This window comes from Pleurodeles waltl, chromosome 3_1, assembly GCF_031143425.1.
Source record: "Pleurodeles waltl isolate 20211129_DDA chromosome 3_1, aPleWal1.hap1.20221129, whole genome shotgun sequence".
In the NCBI taxonomy this organism is placed as follows: Eukaryota; Metazoa; Chordata; class Amphibia; order Caudata; family Salamandridae; genus Pleurodeles; species Pleurodeles waltl.
The window spans coordinates 1,748,450,612-1,748,466,234 of record NC_090440.1 but is presented as its reverse complement, the minus strand read 5'-3'; the positions used below and the strand labels follow the sequence as shown (position 1 = coordinate 1,748,466,234).

The 15,623-nt window shown below is 47.8% G+C and overlaps 1 protein-coding gene across 1 annotated transcript in view; it reads left to right on the top strand.

Annotated features, from left to right (window-relative positions):
• The window catches only part of UNC80 (unc-80 homolog, NALCN channel complex subunit), a 2,774,722-nt gene that overhangs the window by 1,806,180 nt on the left and 952,919 nt on the right, over nt 1-15,623 (top strand). The window contains exon 43 of the mRNA XM_069225668.1: nt 3,731-3,999. Coding sequence (XP_069081769.1) covers nt 3,731-3,999 — 269 coding nt within the window. The remainder of the gene's footprint in view (nt 1-3,730; nt 4,000-15,623) is intronic.

The following is a 15,623-nucleotide window of genomic DNA, read 5'->3' as shown; positions in this document are numbered from 1 at the left end:
CTGTGGTACTTATCTTTTGGGGTTCCTAGTTCCTCTAGCTCCCCTCTACAGATTCCAGTTAGCTGGGTGGGGGTCCTGCATTTGCATTCAATTCTTTCATTATATGGTTTGGGCTCCCCCTAGGGTCACTGTTTTCCATTGCTATCTATGCCTATTTCTGATTACTAGTGTACATATTTAGTGTGTTTACTTACCTCCTATTGGGGTATTGCCTATCTAGTATTTATGGTAAGTATGTCACTAAAATAAGTCCCTTTATTTTTGTAACAGTAAGGCCCTCATTACAACCCTGGTGGTTGGCGGAGAAGTGGCGGTCTTACCGCCAACAGGCTGGCGGTAAAAAAATTGGAATTATGACCATGGCGGTTACCGCCATGGTCATCCGCCACTCCTCCGAACCGACCGCCATGGCGGAGACGACCACTGGGCTGAAAACTTGGGTTTCCAGCCCAGCGGCCGTCACAAGACCGCCGACGGTATCATGACCCGGCTGACCGCCATGGATTTCATGGGGTTGGGCACTGCCATGAAATCCATGGCGGTAAGCACTATCAGTGCCAGGGAATCCCTTCGTTGGCACTGATAGGGGTCTCCCCTACCCCCCACCCCCACCCCGAGTCCTTGCCCGACACCCCCAGCCCCCCTGCCACCCTCCAAAGGTGGCAGGACCCCCCTCCCCACCCGACCCCCGACATCACTATACAGACACACACCTGACACACAGGCAGACACCACCAACACACATACCCGCACACACATGAACAAACATGCCAACAGACACACACAGTCATACCCACACACCCACATTCAGACATACACATGCACATCCATACAGACATACATACAGGCAGACACGCACACATTTCCAAACACACTACACCTCCCGCATGCATACACGCACTCACACACCCCCTCTTCATACTCACACGCACACCCCCATGCACGCACACAACACACAACATCCTCCCAACCCCCTCCCCTAACGGACGATCAACTTACCTGGTTCGTTGATCCTCCGGGAGGGGACGGGATCCATGGGGGCTGCTCTGCCGCCAGCACCCTGTCAACAGAACACTGCCACACCGAATCACGTAACGTGATTCGGAGGGCGGTGTTCTGTTGATGGGGCGGTGGAGGTGGAGCAACCTCCACTTCCCCGCCGACCGCCAGTATGGCTGCTGGCGGCTCTCCGTCCGGAAAAGGACAGAGGGCTGCCAGCAGTAATAATTCGCCGAGCGGAAAACCACCAGCACTGGCGGTCTTCAGCACAGCGGTCCCTCGGCGGTCTTGTGAAAAGACCGCCGAGGTTGAAATGACCCCCTAAGTGTTTTCTTTCATGTGTATAAGTGCTGTGTGACTACTGTGCTATTGCATGAGCTTTGCATGTCTCCTAGATAAGCCTTGGCTGCTCATCCACAGCTACCTCTAGAGAGCCTGGCTTCTAGACACTGCCTACACTTCACTAATAGGGTAACCCTGGACCTGGTATAAGGTGTAAATACCATAGGTACCCACCACACACCAGGCCAGCTTCCTACATGGACGATCAACTCTTTGTTGGTTATGTGGGTGCGAAGAAAGGTCGGGATGTACAGAAGCGGACCATCTCTCAATTGGTTGTCCTCTGCTTCAAAATGTGCTAGGCTTTGGTAATCTGGGTTTGCGTTCTGATTGCACCAGAACAACTCCTGCAATCACTGTCTGTCTGTAGAGACAGCTACTTTAACCGTTCGGTCCTGCAGGACTTTTTAGTGTGAACTTGGTTTGCAGCCCACCTCTGAGGATGGTATTGTTTGAGTATCTATTCTAAGGTAGTAAATCTGCAACTAGAAGTCTCTAGTAGACGAACAAGTTACTTACATTTGGTAACAAATTATCCGGTAGAGACATATTCCAGTTGCAGATTCCTTACCGACCCACCCATCCTCCCCGCTTGCGAACTGATGTCTAGGGTCAGTGACTCCCTTTCAGGGCCGTAGTTGTGGCACACCAAATTCAGTGTTCTTCATGGCTCAGCGCTACTGATGTGGAAAGTCGTGGAAAGAAACTGACGTCAACGCGCAGGGGTGACACCTATATACGACCACAGCGTTATCATGGGGACCTCGATGTAAATGACGCACGTGGAGTCGACCGACACCACCTGACGGAACGTAAGGATACTGCTCGAAGAAAAATCTTCTGATTCATTCTGACGCCTGGGGCAAATTCTAAGGTAAGGAATCTGCAACTAGAATATGTCTCTACCAGATAATTTGTTACCAAAGGTGAGTAACTTGTTCAATAGTTGCAAGGAAATGCCTCTTTTTATATGGTCACCTCTTAGTTTTTCGACTGATGCTGCTTATTTTTTCGATCCTGAGGGTACAGTGAGACCTGCTAACCAGACCTCAATGCCAGTGCCCTGACCCTAAAGTGTCTGTCGATTTGGCTGCATCCAATTGGAAATGGCTAACCTAACCTGTAAGCTCTAGTAAAGGGTACCCTGGAGCCCAGGGTATGTAAGTTAGAGGGGTACACCAAGTCTTGCAGCACTGGTTGTGCCACTTTGTAGGGCCCCCAAGTAAGACAAGTCCCCCAGGCCACCACACCAGACTGGTAGAGCAGTGTACTGCAGGCCCAACTTTGCCATTGAAAGTAATGGTAAAGCCACCACTTCCTGATTAGATTTGTGTAAGTCACCCCTCTGGCAGACCTATCAAGTTTTAAAGGCAGGGTGCAACACATAACACAGGCAGGACATGTACTTTGCATCCTGATGGTAAAACACGCAAAACTACTGTTTTTGCTGTGGAAAGACTTGGTTGCCCAATGGGCCATTACAGGGTTAGACGCTGACACCTCAGCTGTGCTAACTCCTGAACGGTATGACCAAAGTAGTCACTCCAAGGTATCAAACTACTTGTTACATTAAGCTTGACTGGTATCTCAAGTCGAATTTAAGGTAACTTGTTGCAGTGTGCAGCTTTAGCAAAGCTGCCGCCTTGTTGCCTCTAAAACTCCTGTGCCTTCCCGGGCACACATGGAGCATGTTCAACAGGACATTCTCAGGAAGGAGAAAAATGAGGGCTTGCAGGCCAGGGAAATGTTACCTCCCTCCTTCAGGAATCCACTTAGATGTTAGCCCAAAAAGGCAGGCTTCAAGAGGAAGCCATCTTTGAAGGGCAGATGTATCACACTAGGGAGGACAGCTGCCCCATTATTTAGGCAGACAGGTTGGCATGGGTAGCAGAGAGGGGAAACCCCTTGCCAAACCGGGAGCATATAGTCCTGAGGTAGCCACACCCTGGGGTAAAATCTGTATCTCCGGAACTTTTAAGTGGATCTTTTTCATTCTTGTATCTAAATTCTTATAAAAATAAACATTTTAAACAAATACAGTATGTTTTTAGAAATTGGTGTTATATTCCTTGAGTGTTATGTTGGTTTCTTCTTCAATTGTTTTGATTCTGTTTAAATGCTTTACATGTGTTCCTCTGTGTAAGCCTTGCTGCTCAGTGTGAAAGCTGCCCAGGGTAGAGCAGGGCGTTTTGCACACAAACCTTACTAGGACCCAAATTGGTTGGTAAGTGTATTACACGGGGAGGTCACACAACCACACCATATAATACACCCCATTTCCTCACAATAGTTGTATACATCACCGTGCTCTGTAGATCTGACTTGAATTATTACTTATGTTACATGAATTATAATGTTATTTAGCGTATTTGTATTATCTTGTTCACAGCTGGTAAAGAGCTGTTTGGCCTTGACACACTTCACAAAAGCCTGTGGATTAAGCTTCTGGAGGAGACGTTCCTGGGTATGCCGAGTGAGTTCCCCTGGGGGGATGAGATCATGCTGTTCCTAAATGTATTTAATGGTGCGCTGCTTCTACATCCAGAAGATAGTGCCTTGCTTAGGCAGTATGCAGCAACCGTCATCAACACTGCTGTGCACTTCAACCATCTCTTCTCCCTCAGCGGGTATCAGTGGATTCTCCCTACCATGCTACAGGCAAGTATTTGTCCGTACAAGTTATATTGCAAAAATTGCAGTGCTCCTAATGCACATATTTGAGAACATTCTTTGTATTTACAGTAATGGTTCTTCAACATAGAACCTATTACGTAGTTGCATATGTGTTTTAGAATAACTAATTTTTCTCATGGGTTGGAGGGTGTGAGGTGAAGCGAAGATTTCAGAACAGTTTCAAAATATTTTCTATAGTGAACTGTTGATATCAAAAGTCAATCGCTTAAGCATGATCAATGATGTTACAAAGGATTTTTTTAAAAGAGCCCATCAAAGCGATGTTACTTTTCTTTTGTTTGCCTTTTTACGTGGATTTTTGGATATTGGTGTACACTATACTGGAATGGGACGTCCACCAATTTTGGCGGGTCTTCTGCATCCATCGAACTCTATATAATCTTTGTAATACGCCCTCTGCTCCTCTTTGTTTTCTCTGGTCCCTGTATTTTACAACCTTCAGCAATGATAATGTGCGTTGCACAAAAGTCTGCTTTTGCTTTGACGTTTTCTTTGTAAGTGTCTTCCTGTCAATTATTTTGAAATGTAGCGTAGCAAGGATGGCATAGACCCTGGTGCAGGTAAGTAAACTGACTCTTTTGACTGCTGTTTCGAAAGTAAAATCCAGCCCCTGTCAAGGTGCAATGGACCCCTCAGTGCAGTTGGTCTTGATGGCACTGCACTTTCTGCACCAGTGAAAGCTGGGCCCCTGCTTTCCATCACACACTTTCCACCTCCTGAAAACAGGTGGATATGTTTGCAGAAAGGGCTTGGATCATGGAAAATGCGTACGTTTATGGACTCGCTAATTTTGGGACCCATTTGTTATTCCCTATTGCAGGCAGAAAACCGATGATGGCAGTTAACTGGGGTGGTGATACCAGCCAGAATCAGCAGTACCGGACCTGGTACAAGAACGTCTTGTCGTGGCCACTCATCTTGTGATGGGCACCTTATCCAGTCAGTCTTCTAAATATGTAAAGCAATTTCCTTCAGAATTGAAACTATTTTCTTGCATATTCTTTGCTCATATCATGGAAACATGACAGGATTTTAATATTTTATTGAACAATTTTGTACGCTGCTAAGGCATGGCTGTATTTCAGGGATACTCCATGGAAATCTTGTGCTCTTCAGCGTCAGTTTTATTTCCACTGGGGAAGCAGTACAAATCACTGTGTCCTCCTCAAACTCAGATCCTTTTGTAACATCTCTAAAAAAATCTTTCAAACATGCTTACAATACTAAGGAAGCACCTACATTTAATTCAAGAGTGTATGCCTTAGGCAAATAAAAATCAGCTTCCCTTGTTTCTTGTCCTAACTTTAAGGGATTACGTCGTTGCATTTTTCTGTTGAAAACTTTAATATTTTCATTTCCTCCCAAGAAAGTGATCCAGCACCAATAAAACCCTTCAAACAACAGGCACACACACGTGCAAACACACATGTGATCAGTATTTGCATAGTTCGCCCCAGGCTTAAGTTTACTTTTTCCTGCCATGTGTAATTGCCTGTTTTCAATACTTTCCTATATTCATTTCCAGCAGACATACGGATTTTCCACACCTCCTTGCAATTTTTTGCTTGGGTTAATTTGTTTTCCCTGCAGAAGGCGTTTATTTCATATAGTTTGCATGAAGTACTGCTCCCTGGCAGTTTCTCTTTGCTATATGATCTCATTTTTCCTCCTAAGTAGGATGTTAAACCCCTTAATAAAGCGTGCAATTTAGGAACGGAAAACATGCCTTTGATTTTGCAAGTCACCCAAGATGTAACTATTTATCTAGCAGTGACGTCTACAATGCCCAGGCAGTGCCCAATTAAGGTCACATCAGCTTTTTGTCATGATCATAGAGGCCACAGGAGTCTGCAAAAATCCAAAGTTGCCCGAAAGAATATTACAGGGGTTTGAGGGCAATACTCAAGCACGAAAATAAAATTATCAGGACTCGCAATAAACATTGTTTCTGATAGACACGTCTTCCTGTTGATCACTTGCCTTATGAATGCTCACTTCCAGGCTTCAGTCTGGTCAAGAAAACATTTTCTCCTGCATTGAAGATCCAGGCCTACCAGAAGGTGTGGTGGCTCCTTTTCTTGACGTCTCCGGACAATCCTAGATGCCAACCTGCTGACAGCACTTCCTGTTTTTCTGTGCTTCATCAATGTGGACCAGAGCTCTTAATTAGACTTTATTTAGGTTAAAAGTCCCTGCAAAGGGCCTTCGGGCTCAGGCCTTGCAAATGCCACAAGAAGATTTACTTTTTGGTGCCCTCTGATACATATATTTGGTGCCTGGGTTCAGGAATGACAGCGTGGCCTGAGACTAGTCGGCAAGCAGCCTAAGGCCCAAAGCGAGCTGGAGCCACGTTCTCCAGCATTCCATCTGTTCACATGTTTGAATCATTCCCTGTCATTAGGCTGTAAATTGCCAGTATTATTAAACAGCAGTAAGCTGTATTAAATGCCCTCACATCTTAAAAACAGTATTTGTTGAGTAGCACATCCAACCGGTTTGAAGCATCCTGATCTTCAGCCACCAAGATGAATGTGCCAACTCTCCTACTCTCCCTGCAGGCCCCATTAGCTCATATTTCTACTGTACATCATGTGTGAGGGAGTCCCCAAACAGAGGTCTTCTCTAGTCTCTCAGTGACCTTATCCTGTTACTAGTTCCGGTCTACCCTGGGACTCATCCAGCTCTACCTTCAGCTTCCAGAACACTGGGAGTTGTTTTAGGGTAAATCGTTTTTTTCTGAGCCAGGGAAACCCATTCTGTCTTTGTCATCAACTGTTACAATGACTGACAGAGACAAGAAATCCTTATTCAAATCCTGCTCGCATAAAAATTTATATTGATGAGCTGCATGACAAAAGCATTTTTTGCCTTTATCCTACCCACAAGGCTTCTCGCTGTGATATATGTAAGACTTAAAACATAAAAATGTATATTGATGAGCTGCATGACAAAAGCATTATTTGCCTCTGTCCTACCCTCAAGGCTTTTCACTGTGATATATGTAAGATATTTTCTTGTGAGACTCTGATGTAAGATGAATTAATAATAAATCCCCACCTAAAGGTGATGTCTCCTTCTCAGGAGATGTATCCATGAAAAGTGCCCCACTGAGCACTTCCACAAAGAAAACGCAAAAAGGGAAACGTGTAGAGTTTCCTGAGTTAGAGTTATTTATTTAAGTGCCTGCAGCTACCTCATCACTGAAAAAAATCCCTGAAATTTCTTAGAAAAACACTCCAGGTTGGAATAGGACCTTTCTACGCAAAAACCTGCACACAAACCTCATTTTTTACATTTACAGAAAAAACATTCTCAAGTATGACCTTGTCAACTACTAAAACACTGTCAATGGCAACTCCAAGGACGTCCCTGCTTCCACTGTCAACGTTAGTACAATCCACGTCAAGAGCCTCGATGCTGAAGAAGAGCTGTCAACCACAGGCATCTGATCAGAGACAGAAAAAATGCTTCCCTCAATGTATGAGAGCTCCAAGATATAAGACCTACAAACATTCCTTCCGAGACTAGCAGATCAAGCAGTCCTCATCAGGACAGACAGTACAATATGTATGTTCTACCTTGCCTAGCAAGAGGGAACGCAGTCCTGGACTCTCTCAGAAGGGACTTAACTTCTATGGGACTGGGTTATTTCTCATAAAGGTGACATTCCTGTAGGACAACTTCCAGGATGCCAGAACAATCAGGCGGGTGCCCTCAGTTGACCACTTTCAGACTGCCATGAATGGGAACTCCACTCAGACAAAGTTGACTTCATCTTCCGACAGTGGGATCAGCCACAATCGATCTCTTTGCCACTCAGAGCAACAAGAAATGCCAGTGCTTCACTAGCAGGTCTTGGCAATCCAGCCCATGGGCAATGCCTTTTCAGTTGGATCGCCCAGCATCTTTGCATACACCTTTTCTCCGTTTCCCCTGATCCATAAAGTTTTGAAGAAGGTGAAGACAGATATCTGTACTATGCTCCTCACTGCTTCTGCATGGCCATGCCATTATTGGCACCGCAAACTACTGCAATTGTTTACCACGGATGTGGAATTTAATAAAATATCTACTTGTCCGTGGGACAGGTTGCTTTACAAATCTACTTGTCCTGTAAAAATATCCACCTGTCCCTTTGGTGCCACATAGTGCAGTGACAAATTATGGCAACTGTTTCATTATACAAGAGCTCCGATAATAGCCTTTCTGATTATGCCAGGGCTCATAATATAGTAGGGTTTAAATACTAGCAATTCCCTTAGCGGCAGATATATTTAAAAAAAACTCTGCTGTGTGCTAGATAAAGGACAGTTCATCCTTGTCTTTTCTCTGCTCTGGTGCACCATGTGCTGCTTAACACCAATGCAGACACCCTTGCACCATGTTGCAAGGGTGCCTGTGTTGTAAGCAGGATTGTTTTTGTGCAGTAAGGACCATCTTCCTGCACAAAAACAATCCTGGGAGGCGTTTTCCTCCCTGCAGCACACATAGAAAGAGTAAACAACAGGGAGAAATAAAGATATTTATCCTCATTATGCCTTACCTGGGGAGGCATAAGATTTTGACCTGTTTCCAGATCTACCAGTAATGGCAAATCTGAGGATGGACCAAAATCCGCAGGTGGATGCATGGGAACACCCACACTTCACCCATGAATTGCCTTCACAGGACAGAGTAAAGCAACACAGCAATTTGCACTGCTTTGCGTTACTCTAGATTTATCAAGCCATACAAGGCCATGCCTTAAGAGTAGTGTCACTTTTGCACCTCATTGAGTGGCACAAGGGCGATGCAACTTTTTCATAATCAAGCCCCTTAGTTTGCCACCTTTCTGCAGATATACATACTAGAGCTGACAGTAGTGATAAACAATAATTCCACGATTGGAATGCCCTTTTGAGACTTTGCAAACCTTCTAACTTGCATGTTTTAGGGATTTTTACCAGTTCTACTCTAATAGTTTTCCATACAGAGAAAGGTTACAATTTTATTCCTGAAAAGGGCAAAATTAAAACTTCTTTCAGGGTTGGGGGGATGGGAGTGAGGTTGTAAACCCCCAACAGATTTTCACATGAGCAAATCTACACATGCGTATTTGCTTGCGCCAAAATGTAGTTCACAAATATTTTCTAGGAGTGCCATTCTCTGGCCTACTTCTATAAATTCTTATGAATTCATGAACACCGTTAATTACACGAATACAAGGACATGTACCATATGTAGGACGCTGGCCTGGTGTGTGGTGGACACCTATGGTGTTTGCACCTTATACCAGGTCCAGGCAACCCCTATTAGTTAGTGAACAATGTCTAGGAAGCCAGAGCTCTCTAGGGTAGCTGTGGTGAGCAGTCAAGACTTATCTAGGAGGAAGGTAAAGCACTTGCAGTACCACAGTAGTCACACAACAACTTATCTCTCATGAAAGGAACCACACATTGTTGCAAACATAAAGGTACTTTATTTTAGCAACACTGAACTAGATTACTTATAGGCAGACCCCCAACTGGAGGTAAGTATACACTATATCTAAACAGCAAGTACTAGGAATTAGCGTAAAAAAGCAACAAGCATTGGTAAGGAATATCACAAAATTGCTAGGGCCCTATGGGGGGGGGGCAAATAATATACTAAAATAGTGCAGTGCGAAGTCAGATCCCCCACCCAAGGATGTGGAGTAGTTAGTAGGAATCTGGGAGGGAGAACTTGAAATTCCAAGAGGTGAGTACCTAGATGAACACAGCGACCAGGTAAGTTTCCTGGTCTTCCCATAGACTACCAAGGGGACTTGGAAAGGGAAGTTTTCAAGAACAGGACCATCCCAGTGGAAAACAGTGGTGGGCCCAGGAGGAAAAGGACCCTGCAAAAGAAGGGGACAAACTCCAGGTCACGCAGGAGTGTCCAGGTTGGGCAGGAGCCACTGCCCACCCTTCTATGGAAGAAGATCTGGGTCGATGGTGGACGATTAAGGTCAGCTGTGGAGCCCAGGAGCTGCAGAGAAGTTCCTAAAGTTGTGCAGAAGCTGTCCCATGCGGGTCGCCGGGTTGTAGATAGGTCAGTGGTCAGGAGGACCACCAACAAGCCTTGACAAGTGCAAATCTGGACAGAAGAGGATTTGCATAGCTGAAGAGGACAAGAAGGTCAAGGGGATTCAACCCTTGGAGGGGAGTCCAGGCTGAACCTCAGCAGTTGGGAGAACCAGCAGAAGCAGTCGTAACCCCCACAGGCAACCCACTGGCAGCAGGCACATTAAGTTGCAGAGAGGCCCAGTCAGCACACTTGGAGAGGAGTCTCAGGTCGCTGGAGAAGTAGAGAGGAGACAGTCCTTGCAAGGATGAAGTACTGGAGGTCAGGGCTACTTGGATCCTGAAGATCCCTCGGGGCAGGAGACAATAAGCCTTGGTGGTTGCAAGAGTCAGGGTGCACAGGGATTCTGTCCTGCAAGAAGAGGCAAGGGCTCACTGTCTCCCAAGTTGGACAGAAGGCAGAGAAGACCAATAGGACCACTAAGAACCGCCACCTGTGTTGCAGGATCCACGCAGTTCGAGTGAAGAGGAGATCCGAGCAGCCGGACGTCATTGCCTTAGGTGCATGCAGATGAAGGGGAGTGACTCCTTCACTCCAAAAGAGAATCCTTATTGCTTCTTTGGTGCAGCTGAAGTCTTGGCAACCCCAGAGGATGCGCAGCCATGAAATGTTGCAATTGCTGGAAGGAGCCGGAGAAACAATGTTGCAAGCTGAGGTCATCTTTGGAGTTGCAGGCTTGTTTGGTTCCTGTGAAGTCCATAAGCGGTTCCGGTGGCCTGGAGCAGAAGAGGTCGATGTAGAGGAGTCCTGGTGGTGTCTTGCATGCCCAATCTGGGGACCCACCCACAAGGGAGTCCCTAAATAGCCCTCACAGGGGTGACCACCTATCAGAGGGGTCACTGATGTCAGTTACCTGTCCTGACCAAACATATGCCCCCAGGGGCCTCTGCCCATCTTGTTTTCAAGATGGCACAATCAAGTGGCCACCTGAAGGAGCTCTGGGCACCACTCCTGGTGTGGTGATGGACAGGGGTGTGGTCAATCCCCTTTCCTTTGTGTAATTTCACGCCAGGGCAGGGACTGGGGGTCCCTGGACTGGTGCAAATTTTATAATGCAAGGAGGGCACCAAATGTGCCCTTCAAAGCAAGCTGGTGATGTGGTGAGGTTACCCCTCCCCAGCCCTGTAACTCCTATTTCCAAGGGAGAGGGTGTTGCATCCCCTCTCCCACAGGAAATCCTTTGTTCTGCCTTTCCCCGCTTGAGCTGGACAAGCAGCAGGAGGGCAGAAACCTATCTGAGTGGCTGCAGCAGCATGGGCTGCGCGCAAACTGTGGAAGGCTGGTAGGAGCAATACAGGGGGGTTTCTAAGGAGCCCCCAGAGTACATGGAATCATGCCACCAATACTGGCATTAGTATTGGGGTATGATTCCAACATGTTTGATACTAAACATGCCTAGGTTTGGAGTTACCATTATGTAGCTGGACCTATGGCCAGTACACAGGTAAAATGGCTTCCACACACTTAACGAAGTCCAGTGCATTGGAACTGGGGTTCGTAGGGGCACTTCTGCTCATACAGGGGTGCCCTCACACACAGTAACCTGCACCATGCCCCTTATGCTAAAAGGGCCTACCATAGGGGTGAACTCCAGTGACCTGGAGTAGTTACCAGTAGTGAAAGGGTGCATGCACTTTTTCATGCAGACTGCAATGGCAGGCCTGCAGACACAATTTTCATGGGCTCCCATGGGTGGCATAATACATGCTCCAGCCCGTGGGGAACTCCTGGTGTACCAATGCCCTGGGTACCTAAGTACCATATACTGGCAACTTACTGGGGTAAACCAGTATGCCAATTGTGGGGTGTAAAGGGCACCAAAGCAACCAAATTTAGAGAAAAGAGCACAATCACTGGCGTCCTGGTTAGCAGGATCCCAGTAAAAACAGTCTAAGCACACTGATAACAAGCAAATGTGGGGGTAATCATGCCAAAAAGAGTGACTTTCCTATACCACAGGTGCAAATTTGTGATATTTAGGAACTTGTTCCCTAATAGGGTCTGGCGTTAACTAAGACCTTTTGTTTTTGTTAAATTCTGTATCTCTCTGTCGGCTAGCTTCACTGTGAGTGACAGCATGCTGCACTTTCACAGGGAGCATATCAGCACTCAAAGTCGTTTTGTTCAGTTACAGGGGCCACGGCGGGGATATGGGCTTTTTGAGACCAAAACTATTTCTTTGGCCAATGTTTGCTATAATGGTGAGGGCTTAACAGCTCCTACAACAATAAAGTTTTACATAAACCATGTCAAAACAAGACACACGTTGACAAAACCAAACATTTGACGGCCAATATCAAATCTATTGACTTTAACAGTGCTTGTTTAGTTTCAGGATTCCCATAATCTTGTTGTAACTGGTTACACTGATTGTCCATTATGAATATTTTTGGGAAAATACTAGCAGGCATCAACACATTTCACTAGAAATGGTATCTAAAAATTTAAATGGAGTTTTTTAAGAATTTTTTTTTTTAGTTGCATTTTTTGTGAACATTTTATTTTGAAAGCAAAAAAAAATAATCTGATAGAGACTTCTAGCTGCAGCTTCCTTACCTTAGAATTCCCTGACGTCAGCTTTGAATCCAGAGTTTTTTCTGAGCAGTACCCTGTGCGCACGTGCTGTCGGGCGGCGTCGTTCAGACCCCCGTGCGTCGACCAGCTCCGCGTGCGTCGTCAGCGCCGTTGGAGTCGTCTATGACGTCATGGTTGTCTATATAAACGCCGTATTGGTGCGCATACGTCAGTTCTTTTCCTTCCGCGCCGGTTAAGCGCAGTTTTGGAAAGAGCTACCCTGCTTCAACGGTTTGTCGATGCTTTTTTGACTGTTTGGAGTCATGTCGTCGAGAAAGACAGGAATCAAGCCGTGTGGTGCGTGTCATCGCACCATGTCGGTGACGGATCCGCACCGAGTTTGTCTTTGGTGCCTGGACAAGGACCACGATTCCACCTGGTGCTCCGATTGTCGGGCCATGGCGCCGAAGGCCTTGAGGGAGAGATCCCTTAAGCTTCTTGCGGCCCAACGTTCGTCTTCGGTCGGCGCGATTCTGCGGAGGTCACGGTCTCGCAGTAGGAGGAGGTCGCGGCACCGCTCCCGGAGCCCCAAGTCCTCTTCCTCGCATTCAAGGTCATCGGAAGGTAAGAGGCACAAGAAGAAGAAGAAGTCCAAGCGGACTTCGTCTTTGCCACGCCTGTCGACCGACGAGGCATCTAGGGAACGTCCACGCTCTGAGCGCGGTTCTGCGGAGCCGTCACCAGGGTCGACTCTGCGTCTTTCCCCCTTTCCAGGGACCAGATCGACCCCCGTTCAAATTAAAGAATTCTACGATGCCATGCGTCTCGTCTTTGAGCGGGCTGTACCCTCGGGTGGTTCTTCGGGCCCCGCGGGGTCAGCAGGGGCCCCTTCGGCTTTGACGCCGGCGGCTTCGGCCTCGGCGCCATTGGGGACCTAAGGATCCGATAACGGATCTGGACCGGCGCCGGTTTTTCACAGTCGACCTCCTTTGGCGCCGGGTCCGACGTCGACGATTCCGCCACCGGCGCCCACCGGTGGCAGCCCCATCCTTATTCCGTATGATCCGGAGCCGGAGCGACGTTGTACAACGTCGTTTCCGACTTCAACGGAGCCGATTCGGCCCAGATCATTGTCTGAGCATTATTTGGAACAGCCAGACGCAGGAGAGGAATGGGAGGGGTCTGAGGACCCTTTAGAAACAGGATTGCAGCAGGACTGGTATGTGGATCTAGAGGAGGCCAGTGGACTGGACACATCTCCAGATACTGGTATGCTCTCTTCTCCTAATGTGGCTACGGAGGAGGGGGCTTCTTTCGCTATGGTGGTGCGTAGGGCAGCTGAGGTCTTGGACCTAGATTTGCCTACGGTGCCAGTCAGGACAAATACCCTAACAGAAGTACTTCAGCCGGGGGTGTCAACATTGGAACCGTTGTTGCCCTTCAATGAGGCTCTTACAGACGTCTTTCTGGGTACGTGGTCCAAACCCAGCACAGGGGCTCCTGTGAATAGGACGGTCGGCCGCCGCCATAGACCCGCTCCCAGCGACCCTGGTTTCCTGACACAACACCCCACTCCTGAGAGCTTGGTTGTCCAAGCCTCTACATCCTGTGGTGCCTTCCCTTCTGCTCCCCCGGATAGGGAATCCAAGAGGCTGGATCAGCTTGGGAAGAAGATGTTTTCTTCCTCCAGCCTGGCATTGAGGTCTGTAAACACCTCTTGCCTATTGGGCCGTTATTCCCATACTATATGGTATACGGTGGCGCAAGTGCTGCCCCAGGTCCCGGAGGGCGTACGGGACACTCTCAAACAGGCTGTAAAGGATGGAAGAGATGCAGCCAAGTTTACAATCCGGTGTGGCTTGGACACGACCGACTCGCTGGGCAGAGCGATCTCATCGTCAGTGGCCCTTCGTCGCCACGCCTGGCTACGTTCTACTGTTTTTTCAGGGGATGTCCAGTCCAGCTTGATGGACATGCCCTTTGATGGCTTTCGCCTTTTTGGCGAAAAGGCAGACTCTGCGCTTGAGAGGTTCAAGGATTCTCGAGCCACGGCCAGATCCTTGGGCCTTTCAACGCCGGCACGACAGCAGTCTGTCTTTCGCCCCTTCCGAGGCTTCGGGAGGGGCGTGGTACCACGCCAGCCACAGTTTAGCCACTGTCCTCAGGCTTAACAGCATCCCGGAAGAGGACGTGGTCGTGGTACCATCAGACCCAGAGGGTCTGGCCAGAGGTCGGCCGCCACACAGCCCCCCTCCACTGCGCCCAAGCCCTCCTAGTGTGGTTCTGCGGGATCACGTCCGTCCAGTTGGAGGGAGGATTAGTTTTCATCTCCCTCACTGGCTTTCCATCACCACGGACAAGTGGGTCCTGCAGATCATACGGAAGGGCTACTCCCTTCCCTTCCAGTCTTTCCCTCCTTCTATCCCTCCGACAAAGGAATGGCTGATGGAGGACCATTTAGCTTTGCTCCGCGAGGAAGTTACGGCTCTTTTGGCCAAGGGAGCCATAGAAAGAATCCCAATATCAGAAGTAGACAGTGGTTGTTATTCCCGCTACTTTCTGATTCCCAAAAAGAAAAAAGGCCTTTGCCCTATTTTGGATTTAAGGGACGTCAATCTCTTCCTCAAGAGGGAGAAATTCAAGATGCTCACTCTTGCTCAGGTTTTGTCTGCCCTAGACCAAGGAGACTGGATGGTAGCATTGGATTTGCAGGATGCGTATTTCCATATTCCTATCCTGCCAAGCCACAGGCGTTACCTGCGGTTCAAGGTGGGCCACGAGCACTTTCAGTTTACCGTGCTTCCTTTCGGTCTCACCAGTGCCCCTCGGGTGTTCAGAAAGGTGATGGCGGTGGTGGCAGCTCATTTGCGCAGGTCAGGGATTTCAGTCTTCCCCTACCTGGACAATTGGCTGTTGAAGGCTCCTACACCCCAGGCTCTCGTCACCCACCTCCAGACGACAGCGGACCTCTTGCATTCGCTGGGGTTCAC